Source organism: Balaenoptera musculus, chromosome 1 (assembly GCF_009873245.2).
Source record: "Balaenoptera musculus isolate JJ_BM4_2016_0621 chromosome 1, mBalMus1.pri.v3, whole genome shotgun sequence".
Taxonomy (NCBI): domain Eukaryota; kingdom Metazoa; phylum Chordata; class Mammalia; order Artiodactyla; family Balaenopteridae; genus Balaenoptera; species Balaenoptera musculus.
Genome location: NC_045785.1, coordinates 8,514,794 through 8,536,812, shown reverse-complemented (window position 1 = coordinate 8,536,812; position 22,019 = coordinate 8,514,794). Strand labels below are relative to the sequence as shown.

At 43.8% G+C, this 22,019-nt stretch overlaps 1 protein-coding gene across 1 annotated transcript in view; it reads left to right on the top strand.

Moving 5' to 3' along the window:
• MTOR (mechanistic target of rapamycin kinase) overlaps window positions 1–22,019 on the top strand; it is a 126,228-nt gene that overhangs the window by 10,259 nt on the left and 93,950 nt on the right. The window contains 14 exon segments of the mRNA XM_036841417.1: window positions 10–118; window positions 3,221–3,407; window positions 4,373–4,501; window positions 5,372–5,616; window positions 7,049–7,264; window positions 7,967–8,103; window positions 8,105–8,147; window positions 8,150–8,172; window positions 11,101–11,223; window positions 11,865–11,954; window positions 12,076–12,168; window positions 12,866–13,000; window positions 13,234–13,363; window positions 14,814–15,064. Coding sequence (XP_036697312.1) covers window positions 10–118; window positions 3,221–3,407; window positions 4,373–4,501; window positions 5,372–5,616; window positions 7,049–7,264; window positions 7,967–8,103; window positions 8,105–8,147; window positions 8,150–8,172; window positions 11,101–11,223; window positions 11,865–11,954; window positions 12,076–12,168; window positions 12,866–13,000; window positions 13,234–13,363; window positions 14,814–15,064 — 1,911 coding nt within the window.

Genomic DNA, 22,019 nt, shown 5'->3' with positions numbered 1-22,019 from the left:
CTGTCTCAGGTGTGCCAGTGGGTGCTGAAGTGCAGGAATAGCAAGAACTCGCTGATCCAAATGACAATCCTGAATTTGTTGCCCCGCTTGGCTGCCTTCCGACCTTCTGCCTTCACAGGTGAGGATGTCCATGGACGTGTCATGTCATTACCCATTCAAGGGTAATTAAACAGAGAAGACGAGATGCCAGAAAGTTATGTCTGCTTCTCATTTGAAGCAGTGCCTGCTGAGGGGCTAGTCTCTGGTCTCTTGCCTCTCTCCAGCTTCAGTGGCATCTAGTTCAGGTTTTCTGTAAATGTCTGAGGCAGCAGACGCAGGAACAATGCGAATGTGCAGGCAGAGAGGCACTTCTAGAGCCAGGCAAGTTCTCGTGTGTGGAAGCCAACACATTCATGAGTGGACTTCTGAGAGACCACAGGAAGGGCAGTATCGGTTTCGGTGGTGTGCAGCCTCCAGTCTGTGGGGCAGGGAGGATCCGGTGACAGGCCTGTGTCTGCTCCTGAGGTGGGCACTGGGCTGCCGCCCCCTCACAGGGAGGAAGGACTGGACGCTTCAGAGGCTGGTTTCACGGGTAATAGACTGTGGGGTTCCCGATTCCTGCATTCTTGCCCTGTTTCCCACTGGGCGGTGTGAAATCCTGGCTCCTGAAGCTGGCCCAGCTCAGACACTGGCTTCTCCCTGAGGCCTTGCTGGGTCATTAGCTAGAAACGTGCTTTTCCTCTTGCGTTACAACCCCCAGCTGTGGAAGGCTTTGGGCGTCATCAGACCTGGGGTGAATCTTGCCTCTGTTCTTAACTGTGAGGTTTGGGGGCAGGTTATTTGACCTTCCTGGGCCTCCACTTCCTGACTTGTCAATTAGAAATGACAGTCCTTGCCTCATGAGGTGAGCTGCTTTAATGTCTAGCACCTCTCTAAGTGCCTGACAGAGTAAGCGCCAGAGCTAGAAACCATTATTGTTGCTGCTTCCCTAGCTATTTCGAAGCCATTTGAGAAACAAGCTAAGGTAAAATTACAATAATACTCCAGTTGCCTGTTCATACTTAGTGTCCTTGTCTCACCTCCCTCCTAGCTGAGTGTAGAGAGCCCGGCCCTACATCTCTTTCCTCTTCACTATGGTGCATGCTTAATAAGCGTTCAGGACCCAGTGAGAGGCAGGATGGGAAATGAAAGGCCAGCCTGACCCTCAGCAGATGCCGTTCCCTAGCACAGACTCATTTCACACCACCCAGCTCAGATGAAAGCAGAGAAATACAGCCGGTGAGGTGTTAAATGTGCTGGGTGTGAGAATAGGACGTGTTGAGCGAGGATGAGACAATTAGCCACATAAAATCGCTGAACCAGAGAGAAGGGATATAATGAGAATCACCCATATTTTGTCAGTTTTCCATCTTCTCACCTGGTGCCCAGCAGCTTTTCTCTTTTTTAATGAACAGACATGCCCCTATTCAGTAGAGCTTTAAATGATCTTGGTTTGAAAGTCTGTGGCTCAAAAGAGAATAATAACTAGGCCAATTTGATCAAAGTCTGGCATGTTGTAGAAGCAGTTACCTTAGTAAGTTCAAAGACGGCCTAGCAGCAGGATTACAAAGGCTCAGAGGGGCCCCTAGGTTTGTTCTTTTGATGTGAGTTTTTGTTGTTTTATTAAATAATATACTAAAATACGTTCTGGAAATTCAGCCTGGGCAGCCTCCATAAGTACAGTCTCATTGGGAATGCGCCACTTTTTTAAAGCTTGCAGTTTGGAAGTCATTGCTTGCACTTCCTGATGATGCAAGCTTTGGGAATATCAAAAATACTTCCCCCTGGGGCTTCCCTGGTGGCGCAGTGGTTAAGAATCTGCCTGCCAATGCAGGGGACACGGGTTCGAGCCCTGGTCTGGGAGGATCCCACATGCCATAGAGCAACTAAGCCCGTGAGCCACAACTACTGAGCCTGCGCGTCTGGAGCCTGTGCTCCGCAACGGGAGAGGCCGCGACAGTGAGAGGCCCGCGCACCGCTATGAAGAGTGGCCCCCGCTCACCGCAACTGGAGAAAGCCCTCGCACAGAAACGAAGACCCAACACAGCCATAAATAAATAAATAAATAAATAAATAAATAAATAAATAAATTTATAAAAAAAAAAAAAATACTTCCCCTAGGATTGAGCTGGAATCTCTAGCAATGTCAGATTCCTAATCTCTTGGGGTGCTAAGTCTGGAAAAGGAAATTACCTTCTTGATTTAAGCTCATTTCCTGCCGAAACGCTGTCCTGCTCTGCAAAGGTCCCATTTTTCTCGTTGGTGCACTCTGATTTGAGAGTTGTATCACCCTGGTCTCTTGACTGTTTTCAAGCTCCAGCATGCTTCAACGGCATTTGACCGTGAGCTGTGAGAGAAGACATTTCTCGATAGCATAAATGCAGTGATGTATGTGTGCTGTTTGGGAGTCTAGTTCACCGTCTCCTAAATGTGGTCCTGGTGGCCTTGAACACCCCTCACTTTCCACTGGATGCGTGGTCTTGCTTGTATGTGCTGCTGGTGCACAGACTTGAGGCCAGAAAGATGGAAGAGAAGAAATGGAAGAGGGGCAAGAGGCAGGAAATACCAGCCTTCTGAGGAGTCGTAGCACTTTAGCTTAAACTGCCCAAGAATCGCCTACCCATGCACACTGGCTTATGTAAACTTAATGAAAACACATATGTGGCTTTCCAAATTACGGACTAAATCTTGTTCTATTAAATATAACTGTAACAGAAGTCTTTAGGTGATAGCAAAGTGATTTCTAGGCCTAAGCTGAATGGAATAGCCTGTTTATTGCAAACAGTTTTCAATATTACTTTAAATTTCCAGATAATATAAAATAGCTTAGATGATCCTCTCTTTGTTTTTAACCAAGGTTTAACATATATTTCTTAAACAAAAGCATGTAATCTTTCCCTCAAAATATAATGCTGATGGGGATAATTAATGCAATATTGTTTTGGAGACACTTTTAAGTTTTGTTTTTTTTTTAATTAAAGGAAAAACAGCTTATATTTCTAATATTTCTAAAAGCTGTATCAGAGGAGTGATTATCAAGCAAAGAGTTTGGTTAGTGCCTTCTCTAAATTCTTCTTAATATCTTTCCAACAGGCTTTCTTAATTTATTCTTAAATTTAAGTGTTTTATAGGAACTTTGACCTTTCATATGTAGACCACCCCTCACCTTGAGCCATATGCACTTTGTCGTTTCTGTGCTCAGATACCCAGTACCTCCAAGATACCATGAACCATGTCCTAAGCTGTGTCAAGAAGGAGAAGGAACGGACAGCAGCCTTCCAAGCCCTGGGGCTACTTTCTGTGGCTGTGAGGTCTGAGTTTAAGGTCTATTTACCTCGTGTGCTGGACATCATCCGAGCAGCCCTGCCTCCTAAGGACTTTGCCCATAAGTAAGCATCTCCATTATGATTTCACCTTCCACCCCCTTTGGTTGGAGAGGGAGGATGCTCCATCCCAGTTTCCATGGAGCTGAAGCCTGTTCTCTGTGTCATTAACCAGCAGATCATATGATGAATAGCCCTTCCTCAGTGGAGTTCCAGCCTTTCCCAAATGAAGTGACATGGATGTAAATATTTGGGGAGGTTGAATACCTGTGAACATGTTAGATACCAGTGCTGTTCTCAATATTATTTACTGGGAATCTCCTAGTTTTGTTCTTTTCTCTGGCTTTCAAAGGTCTGACTTTGATAACAACTAAAGCGAGGGTTCCTAGACTGGAACTGAGGGGACCTAACGGTCACCTTTTTCTTTATCATTGAAGTTGGATACATTATCCTACCTCTTGAAACGTCCCAGTGAATAAAATATGAGAAAGACCTTCAGCACCCTGCAAGGTGGCGAGGCTAGGGTATCTTCTCTAAGTCTTAGGGGGTCAGTGTTAATTAGAATTGTGTCTTCATAGTTCCCTGTGTTAGTAGCGAGGATTGCGCTGGTGAATTAATAAGCCTCGCCCGTTTCAAGCCCAGCATTCTCCTCATAGGGAGAAGAATTTCTTCTCATATGATGGCTGTGCCCTGCACTCGTGGTCCCTGATGTGCACGTTGTTCAATTTGCTTCCTAAATAGGGACCTTGGCCAGCACCACACTAACCCACGTGGTGCCTTTTGTGTGAATTCTGAAGTGGGGCCCCTTCCTCAAGAGACTTTACTGCCATCTGCTGGTCACTTGTTTTAAATATACAAGTCTGCAGTGACTACAGTGTGATGGGCCCCTAGACTGTGCAGTAGGTAACCTGCACACCCACATGGGGTGGCCCCGCCTGGGTAACCTGCCCTCCTTGCCCCAAGGTAATTTTGAGGTAGGGTATCACAAAATGGCGTTATGTCTAAACTAGCCGCCGTTTGGTTCTCTGCAGGAGACAGAAGGCAATGCAGGTGGACGCCACGGTGTTCACCTGCGTCAGCATGCTGGCCCGAGCGATGGGGCCGGGCATCCAGCAGGACATCAAGGAGCTGCTGGAGCCCATGCTGGCGGTGGGACTGAGGTGGGTGTCGGGAACCTGAGCTGTCCCCGGCTCGGGTAGTATGAGGCTTGAGCCACAGTCCTGGGTCTGTGTTGAAAGAGCAAGGCATGGCTATTTACATGTTAAATTGGATAGGTAGAATAGCTCACACTAAACTCATAGGCTAGTTTCAAATCCAGGTTTCATCACTATCTAGCTGGGTGATCGTAAATAAATTATTTAACTTCTCTGAGCCTCAGCTTTCTAGTCTGAAAAGTGGGTACAGTAGCAGTTCCTATGGTCTAGGTTTGTCGTGGGGATTAAGTGAAGGAGTTCACGTAATAGCCACTCTTAGTACAGTGCAGTGTGTATAAAAAATGCACCACTGGGGATTTCTTGGCGGTTCGGTAGTTAGGGCTCAGCGCTCTCACTGCCCGGACCCGGGTTTGATCAATCCCTGGTTGGGGAACTAAGATCCCACAAGCCATGTGGCGTGGCCAAAAAAAAAAAAAAAAAAAGTGCTCCGTTAATGTTTGCAGCTATCATTTATATTATGATGGGCAAATTGCTTAAGCTCCCTACACTTTTGTTCTCTTCATCTATAAAACAAGGACCATGCTCTCAATCTGCTTCCCAGATTGTTTATTGAGACTTGGTTTTCCATAGTGACTGAATTACAGTAAACAAGTTCTCTCAAGGCAAAACCCAGAAAATCATAGATTGTTTTGAAATATGGGATCAGGCCAAGAGAGTTTAAGATATATATTCTATTTCATTGTATCCTTTCTGCTTTAAAGACTAAGCAGAGATGGGGCCCGATCCCCTTGCTAGACAAGAAGGGCTGTTTCTTCCCAAGAACAGACCAAATGTCATATATCCAGCCCCTTATGTGACTGGTTTCCTCTCCCTCAGCCCTGCCCTCACAGCTGTGCTCTACGACCTGAGCCGTCAGATTCCACAGCTGAAAAAGGACATCCAAGATGGACTCCTGAAGATGCTGTCCCTGGTCCTTATGCACAAACCCCTCCGGCACCCAGGCATGCCCAAGGGCCTGGCCCATCAGCTGGCTTCCCCTGGCCTCACGACCCTCCCTGAGGCCAGCGATGTGGGCAGCATTACCCTTGCCCTCCGAACTCTTGGCAGTTTTGAATTTGAAGGTAAGAAATTGAGATGGTACAGATGAACCGGTTTGCAGGGCAGAAGTAGAGACACAGATGTAGAGAACAACGTATGGACACCAAGGGGAGAAAGTGGCGGAGGCGTGGGTGGTGGGATGAACTGGGAGATTGGGATTGACATGTACACACTGATGTGTATAAAATAGATGACTAATAAGAACCTGCTGTATAAAAAAATAAATTTAATTTAAAAATTTTTTTAAAAAAACCAAGAAATTGCGGTGGCTCTTGCCAAGATAGTCAGTGATACTGGGAACCTCGAGAAAAGAATGAGGGTGCCTAGAATTCCTGGATCTTGGTAGGGGTCCTGGAGACAGGGTAGCTGATTCTACAGCAGCTCATCCTTTTATAGTCTTTCCGTATATTGTTAATTCCTACCGTTTGTTTCTTTGTCCCATACAAAGGCAAAGGCAAAGGGGGTGGGGGCAGATGGTGTTGAGGAGAAGTATGCATTGATTCAAGGAACTAATGCTGCAGAGATGGATCCCCCTCACCTTGTCACCTCCCTTTGGCTGAGATGGTATTGAATTCTTTAAAATGTATAAGCAGGGCTTGGGGATATTTTCATTACAATGGCGGTGTGATTTCCAAGACTGCTGTACTGTGTAGTTCAGTTTGGAATTCTAAGCTACAGATAAACCCACATTAATGCCTTAGGGAGATACGTTTCAGGAGAGAAAAATGGACACTTTTGAAATTTAAGATTGTGTAGGTGGTATTGGTTAAGGCTACAGGGAAACAAACAAGTACAAAAAGCGTAGACATGCTGTCTGAATACTTACAGCATCGGTAGTTTCCCTGTTGCAGTTCCTCCATTTACACTGATTAACACCCAGGATAATCTATTTCTTTTTTTTTTTTTAACATCTTTATTGGAGTATAATTGCTTTACAATGGTGTGTTAGTTTCTGCTGTATAACAAAGTGAATCAGCTATACATATACATATATCCCCATATCTCCTCCCAATCTATTTCTAAGGAGTAGAAAGTAGCTATATTTAAACCCAGCCTATATCAAACTTTCTTTTTGGTATTTAAATCTGGGAACTAAAGTAGACAAGGTAAATTTGATCAAAAATTGTTTTACTCTCTGAGAATATAAAGGGCTGGGTCCGAATAAAACAAAATAATTCACTTTTTGAAGGAAATAAAGGATTGGGATGGAGGCAGGGAGGAAATGCCTTTTTTATGTCTCCCAGCTCCTTTTCCAGCTCCCTTCTGCCTTTCTGCTCATTGGAAGATCATTTGTTACTTTTTTAGGAGAAGAGCTTGGGGTCAATATCTTGCTGCTCAGTATCTTGTTGAAAATTAAATTAGTAGCCATGGAATGGAAAATGCAGCTAGCGAGTTGCAGACCTGCTGTCCAAAGCAGCAGTGTTTATTCTGTCTTCTCTCTGCCTTTGTATCCAGGCCACTCTCTGACCCAGTTTGTCCGCCACTGTGCGGATCACTTCCTGAACAGCGAGCACAAGGAGATCCGCATGGAAGCCGCCCGCACCTGCTCCCGCCTGCTCACGCCTTCCGTCCACCTCATCAGTGGCCACGCTCACGTGGTTAGCCAGACCGCAGTGCAAGTGGTGGCGGATGTGCTCAGCAAACTGCTCGTGGTTGGGATAACAGATCCTGGTAAAGTTTGAGACGGAGGCAGTCTAGGGAAGTGTAGGTGCCTGGGGCAGTTGGAAGTAGCCAGTTTCCTTTCATGGCCTCAACAAGCTGATGTCCAGCATTTTCTCTGGCAAAGCCTTAGGCTTGGCTACGCCAGCCTACTGCTGTAAGATAATCGCCCTTAAATTCTATTATCTTGGACTTCCCCGGTGGCGCAGTGGTTAAGAATCCGCCTGCCAATGCAGGGGGCATGGGATCGATCTCTGGTCCGGGAGGATACCACATGCCGCGGAGCAGCTGGGCCCGTGCGCTACAGCTGCTGAGCCTGCTCTCTAGAGCCCGCGAGCCACAGCTGCTGAGCCCGTGTGCCACAACTACTGAGGCCCACGAGCCTAGAGCCCATGCTTTGCAACAAGAGAAGCCACCGCAGTGAGAAGCCCACGCACTGCAAACGAAGAGCAGGCCCCCGCTCACCAAACCTGGAGAAAGCCCGCGCGCAGCAACGAAGACCCAACGCAGCCAAAAATAATAAATAAATTAATTAATTATTTTTAAAAATTCTATTATCTTTGCTCCTGTGAGTAGAGAAAAAAATGACAGGTTGGTGAGAGAAGGGTATCTGGAGCCTCCCCCTAGGCTGATGGCAGTGGAAGCAGAAACTGGGAAAGGACTGGAGGGAGGAGAGGAGTGGAGAGGCACTGAAAGGCTCCGTTGCTCTTGCAGACCCCGACATCCGCTACTGTGTCTTGGCATCCCTGGATGAGCGCTTTGACGCACACCTGGCCCAGGCAGAGAATCTGCAGGCCCTGTTTGTGGCCCTGAATGACCAGGTGTTTGAGATCCGGGAGCTGGCCATCTGCAACCGTGGGCCGGCTCAGCAGCATGAACCCAGCCTTCGTCATGCCTTCCTGCGCAAGATGCTCATCCAGGTGAGGAATGTGACGGTCACACCGCGCGGTAGCGGGGAAGGCACGTTCCTCGTGAGTGCTCTTTGGGGAACGAGAGTTGAGGAGGAGGAAGGGAAGAGAAAGAGTGAGATGCCTGGTAGAAGCCACATTTGGCTCCAAGAGCCCACGTGTTTTCCCGGCTTGGTAATTGCGGTTCTAGTGCTTATCACCTCATAGCCTCTTGTCAGCGTGACTCGCAAGCTAACCCTCTCACATGGCTCTTCCTTTTTCCTGGGAAGTCACCAGCGAGTCCGTTTCTTGCCCCTCTTCACTGCCTCTGCCGCAGATGGTGTCAGTCTGCGCAGCACCTCTCAGTCCTTCCGCCCCTGCTTCTGCTGATGCCAGGCCAAGCACAGAGACCGAATACGGGGATGGTTCCAGCGCTGTTTCTCGTCATCCTTGCCCCTGGTCTGTGGTCCCTGGCTGTCGTTCCTAAATAATGTGAGATGCCAAGCTAAGCTGCTTGGACTAGAGCCTCGGGTAGATGCGGGTTGGCATTGCTGCTAGAGCTGGTAGGATTTCCATTTCCTGCTGAAGCCTGTCTTCTGGTTCTTGTCTTCACCCAGCCGAGTAAGTTCTCTGGCTGCCTTGTGAACGATGCACAGAGTCCAGTCCTTCCCGCCTCGAGTTATTTCCACCCACCTCTTCTGGGTCTCAGTGTGGCTCACCCGGTCGTCTACTGTCCCCCGACCCCATCCTGTCCCCACCACACCCTCTGCTTCGTGATCCTCCCTGTGGTTTCTTTTGAAATAAAGACTTTTCATAACATATAAAGAACTTAAACCTAGAAAATTATTAATATAACTTCTACCCTAAAGAAATGTCATTTATTCACAGTCTATCATAATTAAAGTGACTGTGAGTTATATCATCAGTGAACAAATTAAAAGATTATACTTATGTTGGCACTTGTGTTTTTAGCCTAATGGTTCATTCCTTAACTGCTGGCCCGTGTTAGGAGTGCCTATCCTTTTAAGTCTTTTTGAAATAGCTAAAGTTTGGGGAAGGAAAAGAAATCATTGTTGAGCCTGCCTGCTCAAACCATGCTAAATAAGCTTGATAGAGAAATATCTCCTAATGAGAATATCAGTACGTTCATTCAGACAACAGATGTTTTGAGCACCTTCTGTGTTCCAAATACTGCTGGGTTCTGGAAGCATGCCAGTGAACAAGGCAGGCATGGGCTGTGTCCTCAAGAAGCTTATAGTAAGCTATCAGGCTATCCGTTTTTCTGATACTGGAAAATGTGAAGCATCATTAAATGAATTTACTATGTACTGAACTTAGCCCTTGAAACTCCAGAATTTTATTTTATTTTATCTTTTCTGTTTTAACAGAAGGCAGCAAATCTACAAACACTTCATTAGCAAAAGGAATGAATAAAACAAGTACAGCTTGGGAAAAAATTTTTAATAATTTTTCTTGTTTTTAAACTTTGATACAGATTTCCCCAAGTTGAATTGTACATTTTCATGCCTTGGTAAGGGACCTTGCCTAAATGTGCTTTGGCCTTTTCTTGGTGTCTTGCTCATGAAGGTGGGCATTGGGTATTGTTATTAGGGTGCAGCGGCGCTCTTTGGCTCTGGAGTAAATTGGGGGCTGTTTGATCTGGCCCTGCACTGTCCCGGAGAGTTGTGCTCTCCTCACTGGTACCCATTTCCCCGCAGACAGCCATCTCTTGCAGTTATGCTTCTGTTCTTAGTATGCCTCTCCATCCCCTCTCACTGCTGTATGCTGTGACCAGGTGAAGACAGACTGCCAAGGGGGTCCAGGAAATCAGGATTATTAAATCAATAACGTGAGACAAAACATAACATTAAATTGGAGACGACTCCTTTGGGTAGCTGAGTTAACACGAGCTTTGTTTCTCACTTTTCCCACTGTGCAGAGATTTCCTTCTGGCAACTTCAGCTCTCCGGAAGTCTGTCTATATTAAGTTGTTTATGTCTGTGTCACCAGGAGCATAACGTGCTGATTTGCTGGTGTTTTCAGCGTGTCGGTTGGATCGCACATGTTGTCTCTGTTCATTAAAGTCCAAGGGGATTCTATTGATGTGATCCCTAACTGTTTGGGTTTATCTAGAGGTGCCCGAAACCACAACTGAGTTATCAATATTTCTTTCCACATCACAGCTGTTCTGACTAGTCTTTGATTCCATTGTCATTATTTATAGGCACTCTGAATGATTTGCTGTCTGTACAGATATTTTTCTTGCAGAGAGCCCTTCCTTCATTCTTTTTTTTTTCAATTAATAATTTATTTTATTTTTTGGCTGAGTTGGGTCTTCATTGCTGCACGCAGGCTTTCTCTAGTTGCAGCGAGCGGGGGCTACTCTTCGTTGCGGTTCGCGGGCTTCTCATTGCGGTGGCTTCTCTTGCTGCAGAGCACTGGCTCTAGACATGTGGGCTTCAGTAGTTGTGGCATGCAGGCTCAGTAGTTGTGGCTCACGGGCTTAGTTGCTCCGCGGCATGTGGGATCTTCCCAGACCAGGGCTCGAACCCGTGTCCCCTGCATTGGCAGGCGGATTCTTAACCACTGCACCACCAGGGAAGCACCCCCCTTCATTCTTTATTTTTGCAAAACCCTGCTCACAGCGAGGCCTGTTGGTTTTCTCCGTCTTCTATGACTGTCTACACCGTTAAAAGCTATGCTTTGCAGAGGGCTGAGAGACCTTGGAGTACTGTGACAGAAGGAGAAAGGGCCGGTTTCAAACAGTTTTTCCTCCGGTCACTGCTGTATCCAGGACTGTTCTGTGACCTGCAGAGATGGCCTTGCTTGTGGAGTATCTAGCAGCTCCTTGATCCGCAGTGGAGTTCTGGTTCCTTCCTCTAGTTCTGCGCCTCATTCTCGCTTCAAACACACAGTCCCTCTCGAATTTCCTCTGCCATAGTAAGCCTTTCTTCCCTACAGATTTTGACAGAGCTGGAGCACAGCGGCATTGGAAGAATCAAGGAACAGAGTGCCCGCATGCTGGGGCACCTGGTCTCCAATGCCCCCCGACTCATCCGCCCCTACATGGAGCCTATTCTGAAGGTAACTTGCAACAGACAGAGACTGGTACTTTCTCTCCAGGATGTCTTGGGATGATGGGAGTGTTTCGGTGCTCACTGGTACACTGAACAAAGTAGATAATTTCTTTGGTCCCAGGCTCGCAGACAAGGGCCACATCAAGCACCCTCAGTTCAAGAATACCAAGAATCTCACCAGTTGCAGGAAAGGGCTCTCCTTCTAAGAGATAAGATATGATGTTTCAAGCACCTCATCCATTGTGCTTGGAGAGGAGGAGTAAGATAGTGGCATAAAGTAGCTCCCCCAAAATGAAGAAAAAGTGAGCTTTAAAATCTGAGTCAACCTTCAAGTCTATGTTAGACTCATGTGAAGTCTTTCACAACTTATGTGAATCTGGGTACATGATCACACAGAATACAGTTTAGAGAAGGCATGGGAAATGTTTGTAGATCATGGCACTTCCCAGCTCCCTCATACGTCAGACTTGTGTGCAGTATGGAGAAAGGCTTAAGAATCCACATTCCAGAGGAATCCTGGATTCATAAAGCCTTAGAAGTAATTTATCTATGACTGAGATGGTCTCTTGGGTGAATTTTACTTATGTGAAGAAAAGTTTTCTAGTAGACTCTAACCAGCATTCGTTTTCTCATACCTTCTTTCCATAGGCTTTAATTTTGAAACTGAAAGATCCAGACCCTGATCCAAACCCAGGTGTGATCAATAATGTCTTGGCTACAATAGGAGAGTTGGCTCAGGTAAGGGGACAACTGCTTTTCCCATAGGATGGGAAGAATTATTTCACCTCTGATGAAGTCAAAATACTTCTTAATGTCATAATTTCTAATGCTATCTACCACTTCCTTTTTCATTTTGTAGGTTAGTGGCCTAGAAATGAGGAAATGGGTTGATGAACTTTTTATTATCATCATGGACATGCTCCAGGACTCCTCTCTGTTGGCCAAAAGACAGGTGAGTACCACTACTTCGTGTTTGAGCAGGATAGGCCCCATGAGGCCAGGGACCTCGTCTCTCTCAGTCACCTTAGTGTGCCCAGCCAGTAATGCCTAGCACGAGTAGGTACTCAGAAATATTTGTTGACTGCGTAAAAAGAAGAAAGACTTGGAGCTAGAATTAGCTGTCATCCTGACCCAGAGTCACTGTCAGTATCAGGGCTGACCAGTGCCATTTCCTCAAAAAAAAAAAAAAAAAAAAAATGCAGGTCATCTATCAGAGCCCCGGCCCCTAAAGGGAAACAGAAAGTCTTGGCCTCTGGTTGTGGAGGGAAGCGGAGCTTCAGCTCACCCTCCCCCGGCCCTGGCTTCGCTTTGGTCATCGAGGTCATTAGGTGACTAGACTGAAAGTAAGAACAACCTTAATTTCCTTTTGAGTGAGGTTTCTCCTGTCAATCACCCAGGGTATAGAAGAACTATATACTTTCTGAGAAAGGCGGGACTGTTCTTTACCTTTGATCCAGCGATTGTTGTGTTGGTTTGTAGCCTTGTTTTTATGTCCCAGCTCTCAGGATTTTGGTTTATGGTTAGTGCCTTTACTGGGCATTCTTTTCTTGTTATAACACTTTGTTATAACCATTTAATGAAGAGTACGGAGTATGCTTTCTTTTCTCTCTTACTGGTGCTACAAACCATGTGATCTTTTGCCTGTCCAGGTGGCTCTGTGGACCCTGGGACAGTTGGTGGCCAGCACTGGCTACGTGGTGGAGCCCTACAGGAAGTACCCCACATTGCTTGAGGTGCTGCTGAATTTCCTGAAGACTGAGCAGAACCAGGGTACACGGCGAGAGGTAGGAAACACAGCAAACTTGGTGTTTAAAGACTTTGCTGGGAGAATGGAGAGATGTTTGCGGCATTCACATGCTCTGACAGTACTGATGGGACTTCCTGTTCCTCTCCATTTTGTCCCTGTAGCTGGTCGTGGGATGTGAATTGGGCATCATGGAACACGAGTATCCGTGAGAGCTGTGGTAGTCAGGTGCTATGATGAATATCTTCTTTTCCCCTCCCCTCTCCCACGCAGGCTATCCGTGTGTTAGGGCTCTTGGGGGCCTTGGATCCCTACAAGCACAAAGTGAACATTGGCATGATCGACCAGTCCCGGGATGCTTCTGCTGTCAGCCTGTCAGAATCCAAGTCAAGTCAGGATTCCTGTAAGTTGAGGAGAACCGTGAGTGGCTTGCCAAGTTCTTGCCTCACAAAGCCCTCACTGGCTGTGTTTAGAAAGAGCCTTGGGTTGGATAACTGTGAAATTATTGCATATTGACTCACCTTGTGACTTTTGAATGGAACGTCAGTAGTTTCCTCTTGAGTCACAGCAGGGGCGCTGCTTCCCAGTGTGTCCAGTCTTCCCGTTTGTCCAGGTTCTTTGTTAAAGGTCAACAGGCTATGTCTGTAGTCACTCTTTGGTGCTGATGAGAGAGACGTGAATTATCACCCCGTCACACTCATTCATCTGTCATTCTTTGTTAGTGCATCTTTGATGTTTTCTATTCCCATGGCACCCAAGGAGGAAGAGGGTAAAATTTATTCTCCCTGTTTTAATTGATAGGGAAATCTGATGCTAAGGCTCAGAGGGCGTGGAAAAACTAGTAGCAATCAGGATCCAGGGCTCTTTCTTCCATCAAGTGGTCTAGCCTAGAGTTCCTTTGTCTTTAGATAAGTAGCCTAAGAGATTGGGTAGGGCGTGGGGATGCAGGCGAGTTTTCTAGACTTAACCCAGTGTCCATCAGGGCAGGCGTATTTCTGAAAGTATGAAAGTTCAGCAGTGGTTCTCCCATCTAGTTGAGCAAAATGTTATTTTCCCCAAATAAAATAATTTGTTTCTGAACTCTGTGGATGGGATCATACTGCTTCCAGTTTGTTCTTCTGTATATGAGAGGAGTGCGCCTGCAGTGTTAATCCTGTCAGACCCACAGCTGTTGAGCAGAGCCTGAGCCACATCCTCCAGAGTTTACTCCGTCCTCAGAAGTGGCAGTCATCCAGCCTCTTGGATGTTCTGGTTCTTAGAGTCCTTATTGTGCTGTTAAACCCCCACCTACCCCCCATACCCTCCCCCACCCCTCCCCCACCCTCCATACCCTCCCCCACCCTCCATACCCTCCTCCACCCCTCCCCCACCCTCCACCCCCCACCTTCCATACCCTCCTCCACCCCCAGTCCTTGAGATCCTTGTTGTTCAGGTCAGGTAGTATTTGTTGTTAACTTCTCTGAATTCCCTAGGGGGACCAAGCAGCTGCTGAACAGATGTTTGCCTAATTTAATCCCCTTTACTTTCATTTGGCGGAGTAACTTTTTATTGATGGTTTCAGCTACTGAAGTTGTGAACTGGCATGGTAAGAAGCTAAATTAAACGTAGCAATTTAAAGAAAAGCCGTCATGTACTGTGTTAGGCTTTTGTAGTTTAGATAATAGACAAGCCAAAAACTGTTTGTCCTTCATGGTGAGAGCCTATTCACTGGCTCCTAATATACCTGGTATTCCCAATGGTGTTAGAGTATAGCAGGGAGAGAGATATGAATGCTAGTGACCATCAGGAGGTTGTGCTTTGTCCAAAGTCAGAGTCATGTATAGCTCATGATCCTCACCTTTGTTTGGTCCTAGCTGACTATAGCACCAGTGAGATGCTGGTCAACATGGGAAACCTGCCTCTGGACGAGTTCTACCCAGCCGTGTCCATGGTGGCCCTGATGCGCATCTTCCGAGACCAGTCCCTCTCTCACCATCACACCATGGTCGTCCAGGCCATCACCTTCATCTTCAAGTCCCTGGGGCTCAAGTGTGTGCAGTTCCTGCCCCAGGTCATGCCCACATTCCTGAATGTCATTCGGGTTTGTGACGGGGCCATCCGGGAAGTAAGTGGGTAAACCCCCAACCCTTGCTCCTCCCTGCTCCGTGCCATGCCTGCATGGAAAGTCCATCTGTGCCTCAGCTTCCTAATAATGTACTCTGCTTGCCGTTATGCCTAATGCCTTTCCTCCCCCTGAACTTCTAACACCTAAGTGTACAGGTATAATCAGTTCAGCTCAACTTCCTGTTTTATACCTCAAAATGGCTAAAAGATGAGTGGCTGGAGAGGAGGTGGGGGGACAGCATTGTTATTCTCCGTAATCTACTGTTCAGTCCAATAATCTGATGGAATATCCCACAGTGGATTTCTGGTTGCTTCGGCATGGTTAGATTTATGTCAAACGCTTAGTGGGAATACTACAGAGGTGCAGTTACAATGCTTCATAATGTCAGTTTGTCCAATTATTGTTGGTCCTAAGTTTGAGCACATGGTGAGGTTGGTATGTGTCAGATCTCTCCATTGTAAAGTTACCTTTCTTCCTTAGTCATTAAGTAATGTGTGGGGTGATACTTTGAGACTGTGTGACTGTCCTATTCCCCAGCTACCTTTTACCCAATGATTTTAGCCACCATTGATGATCCTTGCTGGAATCAATTATCACGTTGGTTGCAAAGTAATGACTTTTATTTTTTTTAAATTTATTTTTGGCTGAGTTGGGTCTTCGGTGCCGCACGGGGGCTTTCTCTAGTTGCGGTGAGCGGGGGCTACTCTTTGTTGCGGTGCACGGGCTTCTCATTGCGGTGGCTTCTCTTGTTGAGGAGCACGCGCTTTAGGGGCACAGGCTTCAGTAGTTGTGGCACACGGGCTTCAGTAGTTGTGGCTCACGGGCTATAGAGCGCAGGCTCAATAGTTGTGGCGCATGGGCTTAGTTGCTCTGCGGCATATGGGATCTTCCCAGACTAGGGCTCGAACCCGTGTCCCCTGCATTGGCAGGTGGATTCTTAACCACTGCGCCACCAGGGAAGCCTGCAAAGTAATAACTTTTTAGTTCTATCATTCCTTCTACTTTTTTTTTTTAATAAATTTATTTATTTTATTTATTTATTTTTGGCTGAGTTGGGTCTTTGTTGCTGCATGGGGGCTTTCTCTAGTTGCGGTGAGCAGGGGCTACTCTTTGTTGCGGTGCACGGGCTTCTCATTGCGGTGGCTTCTCTTGTTGAGGAGCACGCGCTCTAGGCGTGCGGGCCTCATTAGTTGCGGCATGCAGGCTCAGTAGTTGTGGCTCACAGGCTCTAGAGCACAGGCTCAGTAGTTGTGGCACACGGGCTTAGTTGCTCTGCGGCATGTGTGATCTTCCCCGACCAGGGATCGAACCCGTGTCCCCTGCATTGGCAGGCAGATTCTCAACCCTTGCGCCACCAGGGAAGCCCCTCCTTCTACTTTTAATAGCTGGCATTTTTCTGTAAAGAATTTCCCCCTTTCCCTCCCTCTTTCTCTCTCTTGCTCTTTCTCTTTTTTTTTTTTTTCCTCTGAACCATAGAGCACGCACAGTGGTTCTGTGATTACCATACCTGTACCACTACCAACAGCGATCCTACCGAATACAGTTCAAGGTGGCTTTGCAGTTCCTACTGTTCTTAGAAAGTATTCCACAAGGTGTATGGTCAGAGTACTGCGTTTTAAAGATCCTGGAATTAATTAATTTTTCTTCTGTGATTACATATTCAATTTGATGTACATTCAGAGGAAATAGTATTTTTTTTAGAAAGTATATTTTCTTATTTTCTGCGTGGAATATACAAGTGCAGTTTATTTTTACGTAATCAACCTCATTGAATTCTTACTAATTCTAATAATTTACCTGTAAATTTTCCCAGGTTTTCACTCTAGCTAATCATAAAGTCTGCAGAAAATAAAAAACAGTTTTGGCTTTTTTGTTTTGGTCGGTAAAGCAGTCGTTACTTTTCCTTACTGCTTTCCTAGGACCTTCACTGCAGTGTTGATTAGACTCTGTGATAGTGGAAATCTTTAATCTTGTTCCTGATTTTAATGGGACTAGTGTTAAGATTTCATCACTAAGTATAATGTTTGCTGTAGGTTTTTTTTTTTTTAATCTTTTTTGGAGTAGAGTTGCTTTACAATATTGTATTAGTTTCTACTGTACAGCAAAGTGAATCAGCTATATGTATACATATATCCCCTCTATTTTGGATTTCCTTCGCATTTAGGTCACCACAGAGCACTGAGTAGAGTTCCCTGTGCTATACAGCAGGTTCTCATTAGTTATCTATTTTATACATAGTATCAATAGTGTATATATGTCAATCCCAGTCTCCCAATACATCCCACCCCACCCCCCCTTCCCCCTTGGTATCTATACGTTTGTTCTCTACTTACATCTTTATTGGAGTATAATTGCTTTACAATGTTATGTTAGTTTCTGCTGTATAACAAAGTGAATCAGCTATATGTATACATATATCCCCATATCCCCTGTCTTTTGCATCTCCCTCGCACCCTCCCTATCCCACCCCTCTAGGTAGTCACAAAGCACCGAGCTGATCTCCCTGTGCTATGCAGCTGCTTCCCACTAGCTATCTGTTTTACATTTGGTAGTGTATATATGTCAATGCTACTCTCTCACTTCGTCCCAACTTACCCTTCCCCCTCCCCGTGTCCTCAAGTCCATTCTCTACGTCTGCGTCTTTATTCCTGTCCTGCCCCTAGGTTCATCAGAACCATTTTATTTTATTTTTTAGATTCCATATATATGTGTTAGCATACGGTATATTTTTTTTTTCTGTTTCTGACTTACTTCACGCTGTATGACAAGACTGTAGGTCCATGAGGGTTATAAACGTTCCCTTACAGTCTTATTTGCTAGAGTTTCTATCATGAATGGGTATTAGATTTATCAAATGCCTTTTCTTTTTTTCAAATGCCTTTTCTTTATCTCTTGTGATGATCATTTGGTTTTTCTCTTTTAACATGTTAATATATTGAATTACATTGATATATGTTTTAATGCTGAAGCATCCTTGATATCTTGTATCAGAACCATTTTGGTTATGATATAGTTTTTTAATACATTGATTTTATATCTAATATTTAATTTAGAATTGTTGCATCTGTGTTCCTGAGTGGAATTGACCTGTAATTTTTTTTTTTTTTAAAACTATAGGTTCAAAGATCTGTTTAGCTTTTCTGTTTCTTCTTGAGACAGTTTCAGTCACATGTTTCTAAGAAATTATTCATTTTATCTAAGTAATAAACTTATTGGCATGAACTTGTTCACTATTCTTTTACATTTTTTTTTAATTAATTTATTTATTTATGGCTGTGTTGGGTCTTCGTTTCTGCGCGAGGGCTTTCTCTAGTTGTGGCAAGCGGGGGCCACTCTTCATCGTGGTGCGCGGGCCTCTCACTATCGCGGCCTCTCTTGTTGCGGAGCACAGGCTCCAGACGCGCAGGCTCAGTAATTGTGGCTCACGGGCTTAGTTGCTCCGCGGCATGTGGGATCTTCCCAGACCAGGACTCGAACCCGTGTCCCCTGCATTGGCAGGCAGATTCTCAACCACTGCGCCACCAGGGAAGCCCTCTTTTACATTTTAATTTCTTGCTAGAGATTTGTCATATTTTTCTTTTTCAAAGAACCAACTTTTGCCTTTGTTTCTCTTATCTCATATCTTTGTTTCTATGTCATTAATCTGTTCTTTACTATTACTTTCCTCCTATTTTCTTTTTTCTGCTTTTTTAAAAAAATTATTGTTTGAATATTAGCTCATCAATGGGGGATCTTTCTTCTTGCCTAAATGTAATCTGTTAAGGCTGTAAATTTAACTCCAAGTATTGTTTAACTGCATTTCAAAACTTTACTGAGATGAAATTTACATACCATAAAATTTACCCTTCTTAAGTAAAATTCAGTGATTTTTAGTATATTTACAGAGTTGCAACCATCACTACAATCTAATTTTAGAAAATTCCCATCACCCCAACAGAAACCTCCTACCCATTTGCAGTCATTTTCCATTCCTATCCCAACCCTAGGCAACCACTAATCTACTTTCTGTCTCTATAGATTTGCCTTTTCTGGGCATTTCGTAGAATTGGAAGCATACGTAGTTTTTTGTGTCTGGCTCCTTTCACTTTTGAGATTCGTCCATGCTGTAACATGTGTCAGTAGTTCATTCCTTTTTTATTGATGAATAGTAATGTAGTATTTTCATTATTGTTCAGAAATAAGTATTTTCCAATCTTTGTTATGATTTCTTTCATCATTGAGTTACTTAGAAGTGGATATTTTAATTTGCAAACATGGGATTTTAAATTTCTTTCTTGAATATCGGTTTCTAACTTAATTGCCTTGGGTTTATGATTCTTTGATGTGTGCTGAAACTGCCTTAATAGTCTAATGCTTGATTGTTTTTGGTTAATATTTCCTTTATGCTTGGGAATAGGGTGTGTTTGCTAACGTTTTGCACAAGATTTTACATATGTTATTAGATTTGAACTTGCTGTGTTCAAATATTTTGTATTATTAGTATTTGTTTGCTTAATCTATCAAGTACTGAGAGAAGTGAGATAAAAATCTTTTATAATGATGGATTTATTAATTTCTCATAGTGTAGTCAATTCTGTTTTATATATTTTGGGGGTTATATTTTTAGGTGCATACACATTTTAAATTATCGTATCTTCCTGGTAAACTGAATCTTTTATCATTTTACAATGACCCTTTCTATCTTTAATAATACCTTAAAATTTATTTTGCCTTATGTTAATTTAGCTATACCAGCTGTTTTTGGAGATGTATGTCTTTTCTTATCCTTTCACTTTTTTTTTTTAATTTATTTATTTATTTATTTATTTTTGGCTGTGTTGGGTCTTCGTTTCTGTGCGAGGGCTTTCTCTAGTTGCGGCAAGCGGGGGCCACTCTTCATCGCGGTGCACGGGCCTCTCACTATCGCGGCCTCTCTTGTTGCAGAGCACAGGCTCCAGACGCGCAGGCTCAGTAATTGTGGCTCACGGGCCTAGTTGCTCCGTGGCATGTGGGATCTTCCCAGACCAGGGCTCGAACCTGTGTCCCCTGCATTGGCAGGCAGATTGTCAACCACTGCGCCACCAGAGAAGCCCTATCTTTTCACTTTTGACTGTCTTATGACTTTTTGCTTTAGATGGGTATTTCATAATAATATATATAATAATATAGCTAGATTATCTTTTTAATCTAATTTGAAAATCTTTGTCTTTCAATCAGTGCATTCAATCCAGTTACATTTATTGTGATTGCTGATAAATTTAGGTTGATTTCCATCATCTTACATCGTGCTTTATTTTTGTCCTACTTTGTGTATTTATTTTCTTTCTTTTCTGTCTTTTTTGGGCTTGATTGAGCTTTCATTTTCTTATCTTTTGCCCTCTACTCTTTGGCCACCTTTAATTTCATTAAACATTTTGTAATGGAATATTTTAACCATAAACAGAAAGTAGACAATTTATATCAAATTCTCATACTCATCAACAATTATTTTATCAATTTGGTTTCATCTTGTTACCCCCTACCCCCAACACACACACACACACACACACACACTTTCTTTCTGGGGTATTTTAAAGCAAATTCCAGATAACATATTATTTCACCATTCAATTTTTTTTTTCCCTATATAACCACAATTATGACACCTACAAAATTAATGAAAATTCTTTAATATAATCTAATTCCAGTCCTTCTTCAGATATCCTTGTTTGTCTTAAAAATTTCTTTTTACATTGGATTATTCAGATCAGAATCCAAATAACATGGCATTTGGTTGACATGTCTAATTCTCTTTCTATATCTTCTCCCTTTTCCCTCACTGTTTTTCTTTCCATGCCATGTGTTTGTGGAAGAAACCAGGTCATTTGTCCTACATAATCTTCCATTCTGGATTTGGCTGATTGTACCTTCAAGATGTCTTCTAAGTTTTTTTTGTAAACCGGTTAGATTTAGAGGCGTGATTAGATTCAGGTTCTATTCTTTCGGCAAGAAATACTTCATAGGTGGTACCATATACTTCCTATTTCAACATTTAATAAGCAGATATTTTCTAAATGATCCACTTCTAGTAATGTGAAGGTTAACCAGAGGATTCAGGTGCTGTGATTCTGTGTTCACCATCAGCCTTTCTCCCAATCATTTTATCGTTTATTGATGATTGTTTCCTAGAACCATTATTTGAATAGCAACTGCAAAATGGCGGTTTTCTAATTCTGTTATTCCTTCTGGATTTATAAACTAGAAATCACCTATAAAGAACACTATGTCATCAACTATTTAGTTAATTTGATGGATAGTTCGTGCAGGAAAGGCAGAATAAATACATGATTCTTTCCTTTTATTCATCAGTTTTTCAGAATAATGAATCAAGTCCCTTGCACCCTCTTAAAAGTGATCCAGGCACCCCCCTCGACCCCCTGCCATTTTTTGAAGTATCATTAACAACTCATGGATATCTGTCCATCTATCTAGTGTTTCTATTCATTGAAGACAGTCTTCTTTCAATGATCTAATCATCCCACTCAACCTGGCTTTGTGTTCTTTTAACATTGCCCAGTAATCTTAGTCTTTGATCACTTTCTTTCTTTCTGGCAAAAAAAAGCTATTTCAGACTTATCAAGTATACTTCACTCAAGCCTAGACATAGCCACTTCCAAGGAGCTATGGTTTCTTCAAGTGAGAGATGGAACTTAGAGACTGCAGTTTGTGTGCTAGGGTGCTCATTGCTGCTGGTGTGTCATTGTTTCTAGGTCTTCTCAGTGAACAGAACTAGAAATACGTAATGATTTTTAAAAAGGAAAAAGTAATACATAACTTAATATTGATATTTCCAATTCAGATTTAAGATTAAAGAGTTTTTACTTCTTTGATTTTATACTTGTATCTCTTTTCTGTTACACTGAAAAACTTGATTCCTTGGTTCTGACATCTCCGTAATTTCTTGCTTTATCTTGCAAAGTATATGTATTTTTGTATA